This window comes from Aphelocoma coerulescens, chromosome 1A, assembly GCF_041296385.1.
Source record: "Aphelocoma coerulescens isolate FSJ_1873_10779 chromosome 1A, UR_Acoe_1.0, whole genome shotgun sequence".
In the NCBI taxonomy this organism is placed as follows: domain Eukaryota; kingdom Metazoa; phylum Chordata; class Aves; order Passeriformes; family Corvidae; genus Aphelocoma; species Aphelocoma coerulescens.
In genome coordinates this window covers 36,595,774-36,620,297 of record NC_091014.1, presented here as the reverse complement: position 1 = coordinate 36,620,297, position 24,524 = coordinate 36,595,774, and the positions used below count along the sequence as shown (strand labels likewise).

At 36.6% G+C, this 24,524-nt stretch overlaps 2 protein-coding genes across 5 annotated transcripts in view; both read right to left on the bottom strand.

Annotated features, from left to right (window-relative positions):
• The window catches only part of MYRFL (myelin regulatory factor like), a 40,474-nt gene extending 21,178 nt beyond the window's left edge, over positions 1 to 19,296 (bottom strand). Inside the window, exons 1-10 of the mRNA XM_069003894.1 lie at positions 19,171 to 19,296; positions 12,399 to 12,489; positions 9,225 to 9,292; positions 8,872 to 9,130; positions 7,991 to 8,082; positions 6,029 to 6,176; positions 2,648 to 2,843; positions 2,130 to 2,206; positions 767 to 877; positions 116 to 206 (exon numbers count right to left, since the gene is read on the bottom strand). Coding sequence (XP_068859995.1) covers positions 116 to 206; positions 767 to 877; positions 2,130 to 2,206; positions 2,648 to 2,843; positions 6,029 to 6,176; positions 7,991 to 8,082; positions 8,872 to 9,130; positions 9,225 to 9,292; positions 12,399 to 12,489; positions 19,171 to 19,216 — 1,179 coding nt within the window. The 5' untranslated portion in view covers positions 19,217 to 19,296. The remainder of the gene's footprint in view (positions 1 to 115; positions 207 to 766; positions 878 to 2,129; positions 2,207 to 2,647; positions 2,844 to 6,028; positions 6,177 to 7,990; positions 8,083 to 8,871; positions 9,131 to 9,224; positions 9,293 to 12,398; positions 12,490 to 19,170) is intronic.
• A 2,431-nt stretch (positions 19,297 to 21,727) lies between these two features.
• RAB3IP (RAB3A interacting protein) overlaps positions 21,728 to 24,524 on the bottom strand; it is a 33,110-nt gene continuing 30,313 nt past the window's right edge. For all 4 annotated transcript variants that reach the window (XM_068998952.1, XM_068998973.1, XM_068998968.1 and 1 more), the window contains one exon: positions 21,728 to 22,094. In XM_068998952.1, the coding sequence (XP_068855053.1) occupies positions 22,012 to 22,094 (83 nt within the window). In that variant the 3' untranslated portion in view covers positions 21,728 to 22,011. The remainder of the gene's footprint in view (positions 22,095 to 24,524) is intronic.

The window sequence follows — 24,524 nt, the reverse complement described above, 5'->3', positions numbered from 1 at the left end:
TCAATCTTTTTGACTCAGTGGTAATTTTATGCCCAAGAATCATGACCCCTCAATCTCCTGCGAATATCAAAACAGTAAATATTTTTACATGAAAGTAATCCAAATTTATACCTACCCTCACAATGATCTTCTCAGAGACATTTGCACATAGTAAGTAGAACTGGTCCTGAGAAACAGCATACAGTCCAACTACCAGCATGAAGTATCTAATTTGAAATTGATTTAATCAAGACAATAATTGAAGTAATTCCTTCTCACAGAAAAAAATGCTTGAAATACAGCTGTTATTATTGATACATAAAAATACAATGTTTTTAAAATGTATTTCTTACAATATAAAAGAAAAAGTATTTCCTTCACTCTTAAGAAATATGCTCTTACAAACCCCACAATCACTGCAAATTAACAAAGAATACAATAATTTTGACAAATTCAAGTAATGAAGCCTCAAAGATGAAAACCTTTCCTGCCTCAGAAGAAAATTACCATTATTTTGCTTTTTTTGGCTCCTTGATTTTGTCAGCCAGTATTCTGGCTATGATTTCCTGAAACTATTTCTAACCATGAGGATGAAGTTTGGGGTGTTTTATTCTCATATCATTCTGTGACTGTAGAGGAAGAGGCTTGTAAGCACATACCAAATATTAGAGAATTTGAAAAATAACACAGATTTGATAGCAGAGATTTCCATAAACATTAATTCCATTCTAAAGTAGACCTTCTCTTTTCTACTTTTAACACACAGGCCAACTAGCTACAGAAATACCTCTGATCAGGATTAGGTTTCCCCTTTTTTCTCATATTATTTGCTGTTGTTTCACTGAAATGCAGCCTTCCCAGTGTCACTTTAGTTATCTGGTCCCCTGGCAGATCAACTCTAAAATAGAAAATGAAACGAGATCAGGGAAGTGTTTGGAGATCTATCTGCTCAAACCAGATTTACTCAAACTCATTAAAACAGTTCTGAGAAAAACTGACAATTAATAAAACAGAGGAACCCCAGTAAAAATGCAGTAATCCTGGTTTTAAAAATGTACTAAAAACAGTGACGACATCAAGGAGATAAACAGGATAAAGCACCAGAAGTAGGGAACTGTTCTTACTAATAAGAGTCTTATGTTTCTTGGTCTGTTTGTACATAGTTTTGAATATAATAAAACTGCATATGTTCTATATGATGGCTATTTCCTGCTCGACAGGATTAATAACTGCTTGCTTATTATTGGGCCTGAATTTCTACATTAAAATTAATAGATCTTACTGTTTGTCCTTCTTTCCATCTGCACCTAATTTGCATGTCTGGAAGTACACAACAGACACCTATGTCTCAAATCCATAGTGGTAGTCCTCCAGCAAGCGATAAATAATACAGATAAAGAGTCTGTATAGATAAAATTACAGTGCACCAAACAGTCACGCATAAAATAATTTACATACACACAGAATCTATTTGTCAGTACACAAAAGGAAGAAAAATGTCATGAGAGAGGCAATGTAGTGAAAGTCGAGCTCTTCTTCCAAGCTCAAAGTTCAGTTTAGGTGATAATATAGTGCAGCCTTTATCCCAGCACTGCCCTGTCTAACTTGACACTGTCTTACCTCTTTGTGTTATAAGGCCTATTTAATTATTTAAAGAGAACAGAGCTGCTCCAACAGAAGAAACTTATGCCAGAAGAATAAACATTGATTCTGCCAGTGAGTTAAATGCTCAAGAATGGCAGAGCTCCAGAAAGATGCTGCACGTATGTTTCTAGCAGAGGCACTCCTCCTTAAAAAGTACTGCAAATGTATCTCATGCTCATCTAGGACAGGAATCTGACATTTTTTAAGCTTGGAAATGCATCTGCCATACAGCTCTAAGCAGCACAGAAGAGTGTTTCTAGCTGAATATAAATATTTTGGATAGACATACTTAACACATCCTTAAAACTGCTGAAAATTTTCCTTAATAAAGTGTGCCCAGGTATATATTACTACTGTGATTCTATGTGTGCATTCACAATGAAATCTGGACAAAAATCAGAAAACTGGCTTAGAGCTACTGTAAGTTTTCAAGAAACAACTACTTCATATTTCAAACCAATCACACATATTGAAATAAAATGGAATCATTTTCTCAAAATACTTACTTCATGGGATGAAAAGTTTTTTTGCTTCGATCTGACTGGGACTGTTCAATAGCAATTGTTTGATCTGGAGTTTCCATCTATAAGACAAAAATCATTTTCAAAAATTGCATGAATATTAGATTTTCCAACACATAAAAATTTAAATAGAAATTAATAGGCAAATTGTGCCTAAAACAGTGAAATTGCACTCATTTCTAATGGTATGACATACAAATTAATAGAGATCAATTGATAATTGACATCTTCTCTGAAGACCCAAGTCTTTCTGCAGAAGTAAGTTGAAAGGGAGAAAAACAAAGGAAAGTAAGTGCATTAATTTACAAAAGAAAAAATGTTTTCTGAATCCAGACCGTTATTGGCTCATTCCATTCCACAGATATTCAACATGAGAACTGAACCTACATAAGGCAGTTACACGTTCTTGGTCAAAAAATTCCTAATAAAACAGTTCACTTCAATTATTCACCTCATTATATGGATAATTAAAAGTAATAATCTCAAAGAGGAGACACACTTGCCTTAATTCCATAAGCTTTCAAGTAAAACTTTTCTATTGGTTTCCTCCCCTGCTGAGTTTTGACATATTTCGGTTGTCCAGTGATTCTAATATGAACTGTGATTTGGAAATGATTCTTCTTTTGGCACACAAAGGCATCATCTGCTGTTGAAAAATTAAATCCTTTATCTGTGACAATGTGATATCCTACCGCAGGTCTACAAAAACAAGGAGAAGGAATAGCAACTTTAGGTACTGACATACTTGAGTGACATCTTGAGTTCCTATTTTTTTAATGTGGTCCAAAAAGCCACCTGATTTTTAGTGACAAAACTGGACCAAAAACACATCCTTACAATCACCAGTTCTACCACTATTTTCTTCTTAACCTGTCAAAGGTGTAAAAATGAAAATGCATATAAAATGTCCTCCAATTCTAGTCTGAAAATGAAAGGTTCAGAAACCAGAGGTTGAGAGGCTTACATAATCCTCACTTACAAATCTGACATAAAGGAACTCTGTGCACCTAAGAGCACAAACGAACCTTTTAGTGTATTCAGTCATTCATTACAACACTGCTATAAACAGCAGGCTGCAGCTAGTGCTGCAGACAACAATAAGCTAATGAGCCAGCAAGACTCCCCACTTTGTTCACAAATTCCCACACCAAGTGCTTCTGCAGAAGCTACTGGATTCAAATAAGGCTTTACTTAAGCTAAAAGAAAAGCTATCAGCAGCAACGCTCTGGCCTGACTATAAAACTCTCCTTTATATATTGTACTTCCTACTCCAGCTAAAGCAACTCTATTTTATTTCTTCAAAGGGCAATTGTCACCTAAAGAGCAAGAGTATTCTGTCTCTATGACTCACAGTAAACAAGTAAAGGTATCAAAAGATCTTTCTATTAGAGAAGGTGAACTCACCATCCCAACAATGTTTCCAGTCCTCTGATTTAAGGGATGGATAATTCTGAAATAACAGAATTATGTGGCAAGGTTCCCTTATATAGACACTTGCTTTTCTTGTTAATGAAAGTTTGATAACAATGATCTTGTAGGATGCTACTGAGGACCTCTCATTAATACAACTACTGAAGATGGCTTTTCATAACTCTTCCATTACTAGTTGGAAAAGTTAAAATGTACAGACTTCATAGAACATAAGTAGACTTCATTATCTTTTTATAAATTATGAACAGAAGTCTCCTTTCAACTAACTATTGATTATCTGGGACAGGGAATAAAGAGAAAACTACTTTTTAACTCTTTGAAACAACTAAGTCATGTGTTACTTCATATTTAAAATTATAATGAAGGTTCTACCATCTCCTCAAACCATCATTATTAAAGAAGTAAAACTTCTTCAGTTTCTTCCTACAGTGGGCAATTTTTTTTATTTTTTGTATGAAATGACTATATTTCATAGTACGGAAAGGAGTAATTTTTCATATTTAGGTGTGCAGCAAGTTCATTAGCCAATATTCTTAATGCAATCTCAGACTATTTGCCTACACACAGGCAAGCAGCTTGACAAGCAAAATTACAAATTTCCATGTCTCCGAGTTGCAGTGTTTGGAACAATGACTCTCAAAGAGCAATTTCATATTATAATTTTGAGTATGTAGTTTAATTAAGAGCAAACACGTATTTTGTCCTTAGTGCACAAAAAATGATGAGTCTTACCAAGCAGTACAGTAAAATTTGGAATAACTTCTATGTAGCAAGAGATATCCTTGTCACACAAGTGTCCCTACCAGAAATATGCTTCAAATTCCTCTTTCTATTCAGAATTTAAGTGTTCAGGGACTTTAAAATCATTAGGACAGAGCACCACCAGTATGAGACAAGGGCCAAGAATGTGCCAAGCAGATACAATGAAGGGCCAAATTAATGGTAACCTTTTCTAATGAATCTACCTCAGCTAACAACATTTTTGTTGTGAAAATGAAATAGCTAAGAGGTTAAAGTACTGTATGAATAAAATGGAAAATAATAATTAACCTGAGAAATACCCCTCAAGTGGGTGCAGCAATTTGAAGGTGTGGGATCAATCCATCTACACTAAGCAATGAGAAGCGTGCGAGTCTTTTGAGGCCAACAGAACACAGGATCACTACTCAGAAAATCTGTGCAATGTGCTGTAATTACAGTGCATCTTGGAACAACAGCACTGCCATTGGCCCCACTTAAAAGTAATACTGACTTCCTCTGCTGATAACATCTCAATCCCCTCGCACAGTAATGGCAGCAGAGCATGTATTGGGATACTTTATTGCTCAGCAACACATTGTCTTTGTTAACCCAAGTCACAAAGAAATGTGAGTCTGGAACCTCAGTTTTAGGTGTATGGGAAGCAACAAGTAACTGGGCAGTGGCAGGAGAGCAATCTCCCACCATGAGCACACTGCCCTCATGTAGTCATTGGCTCAAAGTGTAACAGGAGTCAGAAGCCACCTCAATTTAGAGTGAATAGACGTATCACAAACACAGCTGGAGGTTTCTGGACCCATCCAGCTCCCAAGGAGTGTAAAGGTCTGCTCTCTTGTCATGTCAGTACTTGAGAAAAAGGGTTGTGTGGGACATAGTAAGATGCATAATGCCCCTATCCCCTGTGTGCAAAAAGGTAACATCAGTGTCCAGCGATGGCACTGATATGCACCCAATTCCCATGAGATGTTTTGGCAGGTTGGGCTAGAGGAACATTACAATTTACTGTGCTGTATAAGTCCTGTGGAGACAGTGACAAATTTTTTGCACCAATCCTGAAGAACTAACCAGATGCTGTAGAAAAGGGTTAATTCGCTTAAAGGGTTCATACACTAGGTATTAGAATGGAGAAAATCAGGGATGTAAAGTGAACTTGGAATGACCTTTTCCAGATCATGTGACCAAAAAAAATATTATTTATAGTTTGATTAACACAGGAAAACTCTAAATCTTTGACTGAACAGTTGCATGTCACACATACTTGTCTATAATGATTAAGATTTAAGTTGTATGAGCACAGAAGTAACACCGGTAATTTCTAATGTTTTCCTTTAATGTTTTAGGCCACTAGAGGGAAAGGTGCCATATGCTTAGCAATTATTTGCCCCAATGCACTTGATAAAATAAACAAAAGTTACCAGGTATCTTAACTTTCCTTTTGCCCCTAAATCCTTGAAGGGAAATCAGAAAACTTGGCATTAATTTCAACCAGTGTTTCAAGTTCAGCTTATCTGAAAAACCTGCATGTTCATATTTCATCATACCTGTTATATTTCCTTCTCTGTTCTTATTTCCCATAAGAACAAGGGATGCCAAATGTATCATTTATTCCTACAAAACTACAATAACAGATAAAAAAAGGAAAAAAAGAAAACAGAGGAAACCATTTTTGTTCTAGTGCAAACATTAGTGCTTACAGTTTTTCATAATTAGAGTTAAATAAGCTGTTCCACTGAGAAGTTTGATATGGTTGCCATGTAAGTGCTTGACAGCATTTTTCCAAAGCAGCATTCTGTCCATCACTGTCATATTCTTGCACTTCAGCAGCACAGTCCCTTACAGTTGCTGTAGAGAGATAGTGAAAATTCAGTTATTTCTTTTGGGACTAGCCAAAAACCCTGCATAGACATTTTTATAAATATATTTACATAAATGCACATAAATATAAATCACAAATGCATTGCATATATATTTAAATGTGATCATCCTTTGCAGTTATTCCACAAGATTGTGTTATATTCTCTTGCTCTAGAAAATAAATTTTTCAGCTTTCCTGATTTGCAAAATAATACACAAGTAGCACTTCCTATTTTTTATTCTCTCCAAAAGGATGGATAGTTTCCCTTGGTGGGGGGAAGAAGGAAAGCTAAGAATTCTATTGTACATCTGCAACACTGCAAGAAGCAATTAAGCAAAATAATTACATTTGTTTCCCATTCCCTCTAGTATGGGTTTGAATTTAAGAATATACTACAGGAGGCACAGTTTTCCAATAACAAGCACATTCACCACTACATCTGGTCAATGAATCTGGTTACTGCTTTCTGCCTATATGATAGAGAATTCTTTGACAGACAAGGTCAACCACAATTCTCTGACATATTATACATTTTATGAAGACAGAGGAGAATGTGATAAGAAAAACAGATAAATAGAGTGCAGTAAAGATAGGAGAAAATATGTCATTGAACATATAACTAAGATACATCCACAGCCAGTGGCAGCACAGTAAGACAGGGCCTTCAGAATCACTTCAGGCCCAAGCTTCATTTGCAAGTCCCCACTTCTGACATACAGCAGTGTAAAAATAGATAGATAGATAGATAGATAGATAGACAGATAGATAGATAGAACAACACCACAGTAAAGAAATTCACACCTCACTTCTAAATGATCCCCATGCCATTTTCACTCATACCTCTGTTCTTTCTCTGATGCACGTCAGTGAGATTTTATTAGGAATGGCACCCAGAGAAAGCCTATTTCAAAGTTATATCTTTCCATATTAAAAACAGCAATAGCAATTTCAGATACAGAAGTGTCTGCTTGTCTTCTCTTTTCAGCAGCGGTTTACTTAGAGACTAGTCACAATCAAGAAACACTGATTAAATCAAAGATATCAAAGGAAAAGCAACCTACTAAATCCAGTTTCTACTCATTAAAAGTGTTCTAAAAGATTGATTTAATGCTGAAAATAACTTACTCTGAGGAAATAACAAGCAACTCCTAGATTTTTCCCTAACAGACATAGGTGAAATTCCTCAGATAAACTGGTCATTACAAACTGCTCATTCAGAGAGAGCCTCACAGAAGCTGATTCATTTCTGTACATGCCTGATAAAGTTTTTTTGTATCAATTGGTATAAACTTAGCATTTTTATTCTTGATAAAACAATGAACCAAATCAATATGGGGAATAGGTGGGAAAGAACATACAGCTTTTACCAAGTTTGCTCATGCATACACTTAGCAGAAAAAAAACAAGGAGTGGAGGAGATAATGGGAAAATGCAATCTCTTTGCTCATCCACTCCATTAATTCCCTGTTAATCTGACCCAAAATGCTTTCTTTGCCCCGTCAAGTTAGTGCCAAGCAAAGTTAGCAAAATATGCTGTCATCTCCATACTGGAGATTCACATATGGAAAAGGGCAGAATATTCTATACAGAAAATCCTCAGGAAACATGGACCTCTAATGCTCTTCTCTCTTTGCCAAATCTAAGTAGCTCCTAGTTTTCCAAAAAAGTACATTCCTCCAAACCTGGTAGTGGAGTACAATCCATTAATACCATTACCTTTTCTGGTAAGGCACAGAGCTGTGCTCCTCAAGTATTCACTTGTCTATGGCATAAAACATTTCATCTTCACACACTTGCTTACCTTGTCTGGAATCCTGAGACTGCACTGGAGAATCAATGACATCTCCTAGTAATTGGGACAGCTTCCTTTTTTTGCTTGACACTGCAGAAATACTTTTGTAAAAACGTAAGTTGCATTACTCATTTATAAGTTTAAATATAGATATTACAAAATCATAACAAAAGAACACTCAGGATTCTATTATCTCATTTTAACTGCACTGTCACCCAAATTCTGATTTGCTGGGGGAGGAGATTGTTGGTGGGTTTTTAAAACTGAATTATCCAAATTTTTCCTTCCAAAACATTTTTTTTATTTCATATGAATAAAGAAGTTGATCCCATTTAAAAATTTACACAGTCCATAAGTGTCAGGAGTTTGATTTCCTGACACTTGCATTAAAATCATAGCTTTTATCTTGAATAATTTTACTTTTTACCAGTTAATGTCAAAATAGCAGAGCCATTTTAAATAATTGAGCACCCACAACACACTGGTGGGTTAATATGGCAGATAGTATATGATTACTTCTTCACTTGCTTACATAGACATGAGAATATTTTTCTCTTATGTCATTTGCTAGAACACTTACAAGATCCTCATGCACAAATCTCTACAACAGGTATTGCAAAACACCTGAATATTTTTATAATCCAGTTATGAAAAACCTGTTGTTTTATCATTAGCCTTCTACAGTTTTAAAAATTGAAATCCATTCCTACTTTCAATCTAAACTTCAATCAAGACGGTTTAAAGAACCCTTAACTGCAAGGGTCTCAAAAACGTTTAAACACTGCCATCCTGTGGAAAACCCTACACCCACAGGGTTTTATAACCAGTCTTAAACCAGCTCTACTGTTTTTTGCATGTCTCATCCTTTGCATAAAAGCTTTATCATTTACCTAGAAATCTGAGCTGCGTTAGGCTGGAAGTATGAATAATTAAAACCCAAACAGCTGGAGGATGTAGAATGATTCCATGGAGTCACAGCATTTTCTGTCTTCAGGCAGCAGTCTTGGGAGATGGTGGAAGGATGCCTCATGGCATTGGGGTCAGAGTAAGTCTCCATGAACCCACAGGGAAGCTTGCTGGGTGCCATGGCAGATGGGCATGGCAGTGGAGGCTGCAGCCCACTGGGCCACAGAGTATTGTACCATGGGGCTGAGCAAAATAAACAGATAAGAGAATAAGAACAAGGAAGAGGAGCTGGAGATCTTCCTACAAGCTTGGGAAAGGCCAAAGTTATGTCACCTACTTTGTAGCTGTGGTGGGGAATATGGTTCTGATCCGGAGTCCGGTGGGGAGTCTGGCAACTGGCTTTGCCTAAACATGAAAAAGAGATTTTAATTTCTGCTGGAACAAGACATGGAGGACAACAGCCAATGCTGAAAGCAAGTGGAGAGGGACCACCAGGCTACTGACAAGGGTCTTCAGGAAGCATTGTTCACCATATTTGCTGCCCCTTCTCACATGACAATGTCACTTACACTTCATCAGACCATCTCCTGTGGCCCCCCGCCTCTCTGCCATGCAGGAAGGCCCCAACTCATCCCTTCTCACCCAAATCTACCCTTCACAACCCACTGACTTCAATCCCCCTTCCTTCCCATGAGTGGTTCTTCAGTTACCTCCAGGCACACCAGTGACTCTGAACATATGGCACTCACAAGGGATTTAAGCCCCATTCTCTCTAGACTAAAGGTTAAAGACCTATAGCATCTTCATCTCTCTTAAGGAAGAGAAAATCCTATGCCATCTTGCTGCCATTCAAAGGAACTACAGACGGTTCTTCTGTTACATTAGGAATAAATGGAGGTTCAAGAAATGGATTCTCAATCCTTTCAGGTATTCCTATGAATTGTCAGCTGAAACACTGCTCTGAAGCCTGACCTGAAAGGCAAGTCTTAAGATGCATGTTAGGCTAAAAATGCTACAGCAGAGGAAGGATGAAAAATCTAATGAGACACACTTCCTTTACCAAAGCCTAGTGTTCTCACAGAAGCAAAATAAAATAAAATAAAATAAAATAAAATAAAATAAAATAAAATAAAATAAAATAAAATAAAATAAAATAAAATAAAATAAAATAAAATAAAATAAAATAAAATAAAATAAAATAAAATAAAATAAAATAAAATAAAATAAAATAAAATAAAATAAAATAAAATAAAATAAAATAAAATAAAATAAAATTCCTTAAAGGAGACCCTCATATGCATAAAAGACGTGTTTACACACACACACACAGAGCAAATATTTTCAAGCATCAATGGGCAATTTTCATTCTATTGTTTTCACTTCAGGTTTTGTATTTCTGAGCATGGATAGCATTAAAGAGAGCAGTTTCATTTTTGGTTACAGCCTATTACTTTTGACATGTGCTCATGCATTTCATAATGGTATTGCTACTGGTCTTCTAACATGTCACATCCACAACCTTGCATTTAGGGTTAGCTTCAACCACATGGCTCCTCTTGAAAAATAAATTTTAAAATTCCACATTAGAATTTTCTTTAATTTCCTTCCAAATAGATTCTCTGATGCTTTTGACTACACTCTAAACCTTGTTTTCAACTTTGAATAGTTAGTAAATATTTCATTTTAATTTTTTTTTCCTGTGGGATGCTTGATCCATATATATTGAATTCCAATTGTGCCTTGTAAAATTTAAAAAGATACATATGTAAAAGTCTAAAACTTCCCTTCTACACATTCAGCTCATATTCTGGCTTCAAATGTTGCCTTGGGATCTTGAATTCTGCTTTTACTTAGATTATTTCAGTAAAATACAGAGACAGACACTTTCTAGGAGAAAGTATTTATGGAATACAGAGGTAGTAGGAATATATATCCAAGTTAAAACTTTACTGAAATTGATACTGTGCTTTTTGAAGGAAAAGAAAATAATCTGTATTTCAAATGAGCCTATATTACAAACAGTATATCAATGAAATGCCTACTTAGAAAAAGGCATGGCAACCCTTTTTCTCCTTTCACTGATAATGTGGAAGGTATTACGGTAGAAAAAGATGAGGAAATCACATGGTGCTGCACATGTGACGTAAGAGAAGAATAAATTTAAGGCTGATGGTCTTTCTGATGCAAGATGATCTTTAATGGAAATTTCAAGGTACACCCAAGACCTTGGTGGTAACAGCACCCTTTTCATTGCACGTGACATTATGGAGTTCTGCATTTTATATGTGCATATGGAGGCTTTTAATATTTTTCTCCTTTGATGTGTTTTGACAAGTTCCTTTATGAGATTCTATTCTGTTTATGCACAAATTGTCTGCACTACACACAAATACTTAATAATTTGACCTGTACAGATCTAATGATTCAGTAAATATTCTTAATCCCATAAATAATGAAGTAGGACTGTAGTATTAGTGTAAAACCCTGTTCAGTCTCCAAACCCATAATAGTTTTACAGATGGTTTTCTTGCATGCAAATACTTTGTAGCACTGTAACTATAATATCTAACTTCCTTAAACTACATAATAGCATATTTATATTTCTGTTTTATTTTGTGTACAAAAGCAAAACAATATTTTTGTCATACAGGAGTTCAATAATCTTGTTAACCTAAAACACATTTAGTCGCTCGAAAAATAAAGGCTATGGATATTTATATATAACCTCCTAATCGTTTTTTCTTTACTTTTATAGTGTGGGCAAAGAGAATTAACTCATTATTCATGATTTAGAGCAGGTAGGAGCCTATTTAGCCCACTTTAAGTAAACATCTGCTGCTGAATCTGTCTAGAATGAAAAATTCCATGTTTAATTATTTTTAAAACATCCCTTCTTGCTCTGCTTCTTGGCAAGTGCAAGTGTAATAATACTATTAATAGTATTTTGCCTTGAACTACAATCATCTGACAGTTGTCTAGATGAAAGATTTGGGGTTTAAGTCTTTGATACATAATTTTCCACCCTTGACCATAAGCCTTTGCACTATGCATCCTTTGATAGTTTTAAAGTTAGTCTCAAAAGAGACTGACAGTTTCTGTTCTGAACTAAGTAGGGTGAAAACTGTAACTCTGCTTCCTTCAAACTGGGAGACTTCCATTTTCTCTCAATTTATTATACAGTAGTCTTACTTTTATCACTTATTCTGTACATAAACAGTAAATTAGCACTTACAGGAATTTTAAAGTACCAGTTCTGCATTTAATGTCACAATTAGCTCAATAGTTGTGAACCAACTCAGACTTCATTATCATTCATTCTGTTGAAAAAGAGGACAACCATATTTCCATTACTGGCTGTAGTTAATTTTTTCTAAGTCTTCCTATGCAGCTTCAAGAAACAATGCCAACAGAGCCACAATCCTCTTGAAACTCAGATTTTATCATGGCACTAATGAAAACAATTCAAAAGCTGTGGCTAAGGAGAGGAAGTACATGTTGCTATAATACTTACAAAGTTCCAAACTCTACATTGCTACTAATGAATTCTTCCAACAGGCTTGTATCCACCATGGGATTTTCCAAGGCTCCATGGACATCTTGCCCTGAAGTTAAAAGTAAAAAAGACAGAAATTCAGAGGGAATTGTCAGTGTTTCAGAATAAGTAATGCTGCCCATGTTCCTACACAAAGGAAAACCAAATCTCGCCTGTCTCATGTGTAATGAAAGGGTTTTGCTTCTGGTTTAGTCACTCTGGGGGAAAGGATGATGAGAAATGCAGAGTAATTAATGATGTGCAGGGCACTGCAGATGACAGAGCAGCACTGGGCAAACACCACTGAATGCATGGCATTAAGGTTTCAGTGAATTACTACAGCAGGAAGATGAACGACTCCAGTCTGCAACTGAGAAAAGGGCTTTTGAAGACCATTTCCAACTCTTTCACATTGAGGTCTAAACAGTCTGTTGGGTTGAAGCTCAGACATAGTCGTATACAGATCCACTTTGTGCATTAGTACTCACAAGTACTGCAAGTGAGTTTCTGAAACACTCAATCTAAAAATCCACCATCTGAGTTTAAATAAAGCCAAAATAAAGCTTTAAAAATGTTTGATTGGTGGCTTCCTTTTATTCTGCCTAAAAAAGCCAGCCCACTAACATGTTAAATGTATTAGCAAAGAGAAAGGTTCAGTACTTTGTCCTTTGTTGCTTAGTAACTGGAGGCTATAAACAGATTTTATGATTATAAAGTTTCCAGAATTCATGTCAACTTTCGTAGAAAGTCATCAGGCACTCATTAAAAAACCCAGACAAGCAGCCCTACTCTGCAGGCTCCCCACCTCTGCAGCAAGTCTTCCACAAATACAGGTGTGGCCAGTCAGAGTGCAAACAAGATAAGGACCTTGACATTCCTGCTTGAGCTGCAAGTGCGTCTGTACCACTTCATACATGATAAAATGGACCAGCCCACACATTCAGAGCTTCGAGGCTCAACCCTGGAATCTGACACCAACCACGACCCTTCAGCTCAGCTGCGCTCGTGAGAACACAAAAGGTTAAAATCACTGCCACTGGCTGAGGAGTAGTCACTGCCTTTAGTGCGTTTGCTGTCTTCTCACTGTACTGCCCTGCATAGTACACTTACCCTAATATATCTTCAGTTCCTTTTCTGATGTCTTTCTCTGATAGTGTTCCTTCTTGATCTAGTGCTTAGAAAGGACATTCATGCAAGCAGAATCTAAAAATCCACGACCTTGCACAGGAATTCCCTCTTGTATCTGTCTTAATACATAAATTCACATTGCTAATAAACATTTCCCAAATTGCTTTGGAATAGTAGATTAATCTAGGTTTTGTTTACTTGTTGGTGCTGCAGGCTTAATTTTGACTGCCTTTCACTGGGGAATAGCAACTTGCAGGTGTGCTACTGATAGATCCTTGCATCTCACTTTATTGATGTTGTATACAAAGCTGTCCCACACACACCAGAGAAGAACAGATTCAATAGGTGCAGCCCACTGACAGCAAAATTGGAACACACAAAGTCTGGAAGCAGCAGCAAGTCAGTTTGCAAAACCAGCTTAATGAGTACAAAAGAGCTTAACTTTCCTTAGCAGCCTTCCGCAAACCTGTTGGGTTCTCATCTTTTCATTCTTCTTGTCTGAATATAGTGTAACCCCACCTTGAACTACAAACCCTTCTCCTTTTACTAATGTAGTGCACAGGAAAAGGATTCAATCACCTTCTCCTTCTTTTACCCCACCTCTTCTTCCTGTTCAAACTACCAAACCCTCATGCAGAATGATAAAATTTCATTGCTAACTTGAGGCCAGAGGTCAAATACAAAGTGTTTTTCCTGTATAACACAACCAAGAATGCTTAGTTTTGACCAAGATCAGAGACAGGCTCTTTTGAATCAAAGAATACAGCTCTAAACAAGGCCTTTCAAATGGACATCCCACAGTCCAGAGATCAGCTCTGTTGCTAAGTGATGACAACAGAAGTATCTATCATTTCTTCTTAATCTCTCCACTTTGCATGAACAGCTAAATGGGGAGGAGGAGAATGAAAGGATAAGCAGCACTGGGAAAGGAAAGAAGCACACCAGGAGAACAGCCCACCACTAATGAATGTTTGTGAAGCAGGTGAAAGGAAGAGCGGGTACATTTTGCTACCCTGTGGAACTTTGTTAATGTACTTTCCAGGTCAGTGGCATCACATGCTTGCACTGTTTCAGCAGAGGAGGACTTATTGGATCATATGCAAATTTATTTTAAATGGTGGCATCCACCTCACAGGCATTTGATCACAGTACATACTTAACAGATGTGGGCGGTATGCAAGCCAGTCACTCACCTGGATGTTGCACGCTTGTAAGAGCAGAGAACTGCGTGTATGCGGCAGGACAAGCCCTGCTGTGAGGCTTCTGTGAACACAGCTTCCTGCACAAAACCATAAGCATGGCTAAGAGCTGCTGGAGGGTATGTGGAGTCAGCAGCCTCAATCATCAGCTTGTGCTTGGGGATCTCTGCTTGCAGTTCATGCTGCAATGTGCCCAGACATCTCTGGAAGAGTCTGCACTGAGTGACACATTCAACTTCAGTCTCACTGTGCAGAGAACTCCCAGCTACCCAATAAACAGATGAAGGTGAAAGGTCAAGGCAGGGCCATGGCAGGGAGTTCACACAGAGATGTTTGCAGAACACACACTGCAGTCACAGGCTGAATATAACTATATAATTTTTCTCATTTCTTCATAAGCTTGATACTTCTGTTGTTTGGTCCCCACATCTAAAATCTGTCAGTACTACCACTGTCTTCTCTTTCCCTGTTCTTTCTTGCCTGTCCCAAATACTCAGCCACAGGCCCGCAAGGAGAAGTATGAATTCCAGCCTCTTCATTTGGCAGTTACTCTTTGGCAGACATCCCCTTCTTTCCTCCAGACATGAGGTTCTCATCACCTGGCTCCTCAGCTTCATTCTACAGTCCTGTAACCAAGTCTCAATCCCTGAAAAACCTACCTTGATCAATTCTCCCAACACTTTCATGTAGCCTTATATATATATCTGCATTTAAATTGGCTGCCTCCTTTTCAGTGGTATCTAAATGGAAAGTGAAGGATGGGGGACAGAGAAATAGTATGGACTAAAGATCTGTACTAATTTCCTGACATTAGAAGAGGACACCAGGAAGCTTCCAGCCAAGTCCAGCAATGTGTAGTAAGATTAGTGTTAAAATATCAGCTACTTTACACAGGAAACAATCCTTATATACAGCTCAAGGTGTAAAAACAGCACAGAGAACATAATCAGTGTTCAGTAACACCTGCTTACTGAACAGACAAATTCACACTGTTTGCTACAAAGCCTTGCACCTTGAGGGATATATTTCTGCTTGAGAATTAATAACTGATTTCCATCTAAAGACACTTTACCATGAAAGTAGGTCTTTTTTTACCAAAAGAGGCTTCAGCACTTTATGAGCTCCACTATACAGGCTCAGTGGAAAGTCCAGCTGAACCTCATTGACTTATTAAGGTAAATATTACTTATGGGGCTTATAGCCCCTTTTTTCATGCTAAAGGACTCCAAGGACTGGTTGCCATTTAAATTGTTCACAAAGTCCAGCTCATTTTGACTGGAACAGACCTGGTGTCATTGACACAAGCTGCAGAGCTACAGGGTTGTAAATATAAACCAGCTGTAGCTGGCAGTGCTGCAGCAAACCAGGAGGTAGCCCAGCCTAGGCTATTCAACTTCAGGAAGACCTGTAAATCCAAAGTGTAAGGAGCAACTTTGTGTTAAGATAGATTTTTTTTTCCCCCCAAAGTAACATTTTCTGTAGAGACAAATCTTACCATTAATATTTTATATTTTTCATTTAATCTTTTATTCCTTTTCAATCTCTCATCCTTAAAATGGTATGTGGCATCTCTGGGGTTTAAGTGTTTTGTATTTTAAGGGCATGTTTCTTCAGTGGCTTGGTTTATTTACCACAAATTCTAATCTATATTCCATGTTACCCATGCAGGAGCATGAGTGTACTCATGGAGAGGTGGTGGTTCCACTAAGGAAGAGATTTCTTTAGATCACAGACAGCACAAACAAAACACATGCATTTCAGACACCTCAAAGTAACTTACAATAAAAAAGAAGACTAAGTTCAATAGTGTAACTAGGATGACCTTCCATCAGGTCTCTCAACCCATTGATAACATCAGCCAGAACAGATTGTTCTGCCACACACAGGCAGAAGAGCTAATCAGGAACCCTGACCTTCCCTTGACAAATAGGAACTTTGTGACTGTAAAATGCAAAATGTTTTAATTATAAATATTCATTTCAACAGGAATAATAGGAAAAAAGCCTGCATCAAAGATGAATTCTCCAATATGCAACTGAAATGAAACAGAAAAAAAAGAGAACTTCCCAGCCACACAACACAAAAGTCATTTACTTGAATGAGAAAAAGCAAAGGTCAAATCCCAGACTCATATCTAACGTAAAAGGTCTATCAATCATTCAAAGAAGTGATTGTCAGGAAAACAAACATTATCTCACTTTCCTTGAAAAAAAAAATCCTGTTTCAGACTGCCCCCTCTCAATATTGCAGATACAACTTTATCTTACTAGTGAATGCCAAAACAAATATGCACTGTAAGGAACTAAAGCACAGGGGAGAGGGGATCTTTTTTGTTCATGAATTTCAAATCATCTTACAAAGCAGACCTATAGATTCACTAACTGCCAGCTGATGCATTTGTAAGCCAAAAGTGAACCACTGAGGAACCACTCAGTAGCATCATTCTCCACTTGATATTGCAAGATTCAGTTTTTTCATAGCCTTGAAAAACAATGTTCTAACTGCTATGACTAATCACAGAGACCACCAAATCAACACTAGCAGTTTATTACTCTTGCCTCATGAGATTTTGCCTCATTGAGGTGTTACAAAGCCAGCCCACAAGCTGTAGTGCTAAGCTGCAGAGACGCCATCGCTTTAAGCTGGCTTTGCATTCAGTAAACGTAACCCCTGCTTGAAAAGAGGGCTAACCACCTCTTCAATTCAGCTTGCTCCCTTTTCAGACTTACCTATGGTTTATAACAGCAAGAGAGCCTACTCCATGCTGAATGAATGATTAGCTCCTGCAGCCTTGACACATACCTGTGTCCAGATAATGAAATTCAGCCATCTAACAGCATTACTGTATGCTGTATGGCCTTAGCAGACCTTTGTCACATCCTAATGGAACACTGCAGAACCACACATTATGGAAGGGATATGACATCCCAAGAGGTTCGTTTTTCCTATAACTAAAAGGAATCAACAGAGCTTCTCCCCCTCACACTAGCACAGACTACCAAAAATCCTTCTAAAAAGAATTAAAGTAATAATTATATAATTAAAAATATTCATTCTCATTAAAGAGTTCAAACAGCTAAAATCTCTGCCATACCTTCTACCATCAAAATATCATCATCACAAAAGCTAACAGAACCTAACCCATTCTCCCTAGAAAGTTGTGTTTTCCAAGACGGTTCCTAAAAAAATTTGCTTTTTTAAAAAATATAATTCATGTTAAGCACGATTTTGAGTATTTAACAGCTATGCAATGCAGCAGCTGGGAAAAAAAAAAAGCCCAATAAAAACAAATATTATGCTGCTGAAAGCAAAGCCAAAAAAGTTTGTTAGCTTTTCAATTCCATGATGTAAACTGAACTTAAGGAACGTGGTATCAATTTCCTACAATCTATACACAACACATTTGCTGGCTAGCAGCCCTAGATTGTAGCTCACCAATGTAAATTTCTTGGCTTAAGTGTATTTCCTTGATCAATTTTTTAATTTCCTAGTTTGAAATCAAAACTTAAAAGTTACAGTTGCCACCTCTCACCCAGGCCAACAAAGGGGCAGGGGAAACAAAAGACAGAAAGAAAATCACGACAGAAAAGGTAATTTCCCAAGTTACTTTGAGATCAGTGAATACCTGCATAGATAATAGACGGAAAACAAATACAACAAAAACAGCTTAGAATAGAATGGTTAATGTATTAAAAACAAAAAAACCACAAAGTGCAAACTGGAAGAAGGGAACGAAAATACTTAGTAAAAAAATTTAAAAGTAAAAAGCCTTTGAACACATTATCAGAGTCTAAAAAATGCAGTTTTATTATGGAATCTATTAGAAAGTGAATTGTGCAGTAAGAGAAAGTTATGAAACTAATTGGACCAGCTTGAATAGAAAATGTCTTGGAGAAAAAGGCAGAAAGACAGATGATTCCAGGCAAAAGGCAAAAATACCCAAGTTTAACACCTCAGAAGGGTCCTGAGGATACCAGCACAATTACCATTTTACTGATTACAATCAGGCCATTTCAGAAGAATGTTAGTGGAAAGAAAACCCGCTTTATCTCACATGCTAAAACTGAGAAGGAAGTGAGATCTCTAACCACATGAAAAGCACTACAATTTCAGGAGTGTTACACTGCAATGAGTCCTCAGTCACTTCCCAGTTTTTCCTCAGGGCAATTACCTCACCAGTACCACAGGGTTTGTTGGTTCCCTTTGGTATTCTGGCCAGAGCACAAAGAAAAAGGCACTGCAGCACATCTGTACTATTTGTAATACTTCATTCTGGTATTGTCTTCTACAATAACTTAGTGTAAATACAGCTTTGGGTTTCAGGGCACTTTTTCTTCCTCCTTTCTCCCTCAGTGACCCCCCAAACAATTACCGGTTTTGCTACCACCAAAAATTGTTAAGGCTTCTCTTGAAACTATTCTTACCTTCAAAGAACTGCTGCAAGGCCTCATTTTCTCCCACCACATCCATGAAAAGCCAGCAGAACTGTTTTGCTTTCCTGCTACTTGAAGAGCTCACGTTGGGACAAATGCACTCTCTTCCAGATGATTATGAACATGCCAAGGAACACATCATACTTTTATCAGAGGTTTCAATGACTTTGTCCCAGCTGATTTCATTCCTCCATAACTAGAGCCAGGGTTATACTTAGGCTTTATGTAAAGGACTTAAACTACACATAAAGGAGATTCTAACAAGGCTTTTGAGGCAAGATGATGTGTGTTCTATCTGGTAAGTCTAATGTTCTCATTTTAAGGACCTTTGGTCCCAGTACTAATCACACATGCGCAAAAAATGCAGCAATAAAAACTACTTATCTTGTCTTTGTACTTTCACACAGGCCATGTAATTAGTAATACTGATGAAAGCAACAGTAATCAAAAACGCAAGAGCAAAGCCATCACTGGTAGGAAAGTAGAACTTCTATGCTGTTACTATTATTAACAAAACTAAATGACATTAACTTGTTTGTCTAATGTAACATTGGAAAACATATGGGAAAGCAGAACACAGAACAAAGCTCTTTTAAGGCTAGCAGCAAACTCTACTTAACCTTCTCGTAGTTCATCTTTAAACACTGAAAACTGCTCATTCTGTCACCCCAAAGCAAACAGGAGAAAAATATTCAAATGTTTTGAGTAGACATCTAAAAATGGCCTTTTGTTATGAACAAAAGTTCCAGTGAAATCTGGAATCAGGACAGTTTTGGAAGTAATTATATCTACCAGCCAAGTAACTGTTGTCCAATTTTTACAAGCCCCAGGCACTCACAGTGACACAGGTTTCTCATGATGAACAGCTCATATGAAAAACATGAGTATGGGTATGAAGACAGAAGCCAGTCAGCATTTACAAGATGTTATGTAATTGAGCCAAACAGTCATTACTATTGAGATGTACTACATGGGGTCCATCTTTGTCATCCCTAATACAAGAAAATACAGCGTAATACATTTTAGATACTACCATGTACAGAAAGGACCCTTCTCTCTGCTTAAATGAGCAACAGGATTTTGTTCTTGTAAAGGATATTAAGTCAGAATAGCACCAGCTACTGGCTACCATTTGCCTACTGCTAGCTAATCATGGAAACAGCTCTATCTCATTGTCTAAACTAAGGATTAACAAGCATTTAGGAAGCATTTATGAGCCTAACATAAAACATTAATACCAATAAACACAGCTTGTTTTCTAAGAGTGACTAAAGCCAGACTTCCTTAGCATTATTGAATGAACAAACAATCCTTTAACAGTTGCTGGTAGAATTATTCCAGGTTTCTACAACAGATTGATAAAAGTATTCCCTCATTACGAAAATAGCCCAGCTTGGCCATACATACTCCATTACTAGTAATATTTAGGTTCAGTTGTTTGCTTTACCTTAACATTGAAATGCCCAGTCAAAGCCAACACTTGCAAAGCGTTTTCAGGCACATACAAGCAACGCAAGTATGGTATTAAATTTCACTGCTCATTCTATGGACTTTTATGAAAACAGAGAACATTGCAGTAAGATAATGATGAATGCTGTTGGTTTTGTTCAGCATCAAAGACATCTGTATCCGCTGAGATGCCTCTTGTTAAAAAAACAGCTGAATAAGCTCACCTTCTAATGTTTCTCAGTTCACCTGCCTAAGTTTAAATCTTATGTGCAACTGACAAATGCCTGTCAGGACTTCAATCTAATGTTTTTCCAAAAAGGCAAGTCTAGTACATACCCACAGCTATGTTCCTCGTAACATCATCAACTGCCTGCTTTCAGCTGAGACAATGCCCAGGAAAAAAATGATCACTTGAACTTCAAGTGCCAAAGTAACGCTTCCAACAGAAAAGGCATCTTTCTTAAGAGGCCAGGATCCTTTTTTTGGTTCTCTGACAAGTTTTTTCACACACACAAATTGTATCATCATATGGAAATTATCATCAGCATGTTGAAGAAATCACATAATGGAAATTTCCGAGTTTCAAAAACAACTGCTGGGAAAATTATGTATAAAACTTTGAAAACTGGAAATCCCAGAAGAATGGGAGAAAAAACCAAATAATTTAAAGGAATGAAAAAATCTAGTGAAAGAAAACTAGGGGGAAAAAGAAAGTTTTTAGCAGTCAGATAGGGATCAGAACAGATTTCAACCCAAAGAACAAACAAGATAATTTTATTGTTCCTTCATATTTGAGAAGCACCCTTCATTAAAGAGAAGATACTCAGGTTTACTGTGCTGTGACTCTTCAATGTATGTATTTCTCTTCTTATATACATATTTTTAAAAATTGTAAGAAAGCAGGCCTTCAAACAATTCCAAGTTCTCATAGCTGTCTGTTAAGTATATTGGCATACGTGCGTAGAGAGCTACGTAGGGATACATGAACACTACAATGAAGAAAATACCAGGCATTTATTCAGTCTTCATAAAACATTTTAGAGTGTGTTATTGAGGAGATTCACATCATTTTGCATCACAAAGGACAGAAGACAGAGACTGTTTCAGATTAACACTTTAATCAGAAGTTTTGTTTTTAAATGTAAATTACAATCACTGATACACCTGCAAGTGCTTACCACATTTGTTCAACTAAGTATTATATGTACGCATATACAGCATAGGTCAGTTTAAAACAATCACAGTACTTCTTAGTGCCATCTGCAAAAGGAGAAAGATCTTGGACCCACTTTGTGGAAATAAATATCAAGTGACAAAAAAAGGTTCAGCAATTTTAGTTATGTATATTCGATGAAGGTCATGCACGCGCAAGAGTAAAAAGATTTAGAGCTCTTCCTTGTAATACCCAAGTTTTGCTAGTGACATCTCTCGTCTCAGCTGCATAACTTCCCAGAACATCTGATCCACTAAAAAAGACAGAAATATCATTAAATATACCAAATTCACATTTTATTTCAACTGATGTATTCAGGCTGCCTTACTCTACATGAGTTTAGGGGAACTTCCTAACAAACATCTGGTAAAACCAGCATAAATATGTGTAAGGGCTAATTGTGCTTGGTTTTGATAAAGTTTGTTCAAGTACATAGTCTAAACATTCTAAATGAGATTTCTATAAAAAACTCCTCAGATTTTAGATTTCTTTAAAATGGAGAACAGAACTATATCAGTACTTCTTATCAGCTTCAATTAATTGCAATTTCTTATTTAAGCTTCCCTGCCCCTTGACTCATTTTCTGTGGAACTAAATGACTACAAAAAGAAAAAAGGAGAGCTTGTTAAGAATTGTTTCACCAAAGAATCTGTAATTTAGTTATAATTTTGCCATTTATAGCCTTTCTTGCTCTTTTTTTTTCTACAGTAATCTGCCAGCAACAATAAACTGGGTAGGAAAAAAAAGCGTAGAAAACCCTTTTTTCTTACTTATCTATATCTTCCTAAACACGATAAGCCTAGTGCATAGCTTAAGCTTCTAGACATCCCAGCAACACAAATCAAAATCATGGAGTATGTAATTATTCAAGACTAAATTTCCATGCAGTCAAGATCCTGATGTAGATTGTCTACAAATCTCATTAACCTGAAAAACAGTGCAAGGTCTTCCCTACCATATTTCAAAAAACACTTTCGTAAAAGTGACCTCTGTCTTAAAAATTATATGGTGCGTTAGTGCAAATGCATGCAGCGGTACTACACAGACAATTATGATGAGTGCCTACATTCTTGTGAATGTATTGTTGAAATCCTTACATAAAGCTACAAATGCAAATTCTATGTTTTAGTGGTAAAGATGACAACTGAGCTGAAACACCAAACTCAATTTTTTTTACAAATTTCTTGTGAAGAATAAATAAATCTGATAATGCTGAAAATATTTCATTATATGATGTAAAAAACCCATTAATTTTTTTCATCTCAATAGCAAAATAAACAATTTTTAGTTGAAACTTCACAGGTCCTTTTAGTCAAAGTAAAAGTCTTTTAACTACAAACCATATTAAAACTTAAATAACACATTTTCAAGGTCTTCAGTGATGCTAGTAAATCAGTAAAAATTACCACCATCTGAAGATTTTATTAAACATAATTAAATATATGAAATAGCTGCATTTCTGGTGAAGTCCATGACCCTTTGACAATGAAAATTAACAGCATTATTTTTTGTAAGGAAAAGTCTATCTATCACCTCAGGAGTACTTCAGGTTAGAAATATTTGGGTGTAGCTAAAATCCTGAGCTCTTGAAATTTGGAAACATCAGGAAGAGATGACTATAGGTGAGGTAGCAAAGCGGGGCTAACTCTAGCCAAATTACTGATGAAGAAAATCCACAGAGACTCGAAAACTGGAATAATGAAATGCACAGACATCCATAAACATTACAATGTTTAACTGTTTTACTTTACTTTCAAAAATGCAACTGAACTAAAAAAAAATTTATATTTTCACAGTGAAAGCAAATATTTTAATTTCCTATTGACACAGGGCTAATGACACTTTTTCCACTATCTGTGCTCAGTATTTCTGGGAGCCTAAGTGATATGACCTGCTTCAAAAAAAATTTGGACTGAAAGCTGTTTGGCAATATCCTTTGACCTGGACAGGAAATACAATTAAATCAACTGTGTGCAGTTTAAACAAAGCCAAATCATCTTCCTTTTCTTTTATAGTGATAAACACTTAAAATGCGCTTGAAAATTAAGACAAAACGATGACTCCAACACCCAATATATTTTTAAATTCCAGAATTAAGTAACTAGGTTTACACTGAATATGTCTTCATGAACATATTCACAAAAATAATGTTTTCTTCTTTTATATGGACATATTGAAACCACCTAGAACAGTTAAGCAAATTTCTGAATTACTGTGCAGACACAGTTTAAATAGGCAGTTGTTGGATATGATATTCTAACATGACCAAAGCAACTGGGTAACAAAGGTAGGGACCCCCCCCACAAGCTACAGCCTGAAGCAATGTCAGTAAAAAATGCATTTCTCTTTTTGGGTGGAGGGTGATCAAGCCTTACATTTATAACCAAAGCCCTAATCGAGATTTGGCCATGCTACTGCAATGCTCTGATTTCTCAGCTGAAGTCAGATGAATGCTTACAGATTTTCTGTATCTATAAAAGGTTACCTGTTAACTTTCCACAATTTAACCCAAAATATTCTCTTTTCTTGCCAGTTTCCCCTGAAAAAATAATCTGACAAGAACAGCTGTCTCAATTGTCACTGCACAAAACGAGAAGACATGCCAAAACACCAAGCTAAAGAAAAAATGGCCCAGATCAAACCAAATGCAAGTTTTTTGCATCCAAAATCCCTCCATATTCTG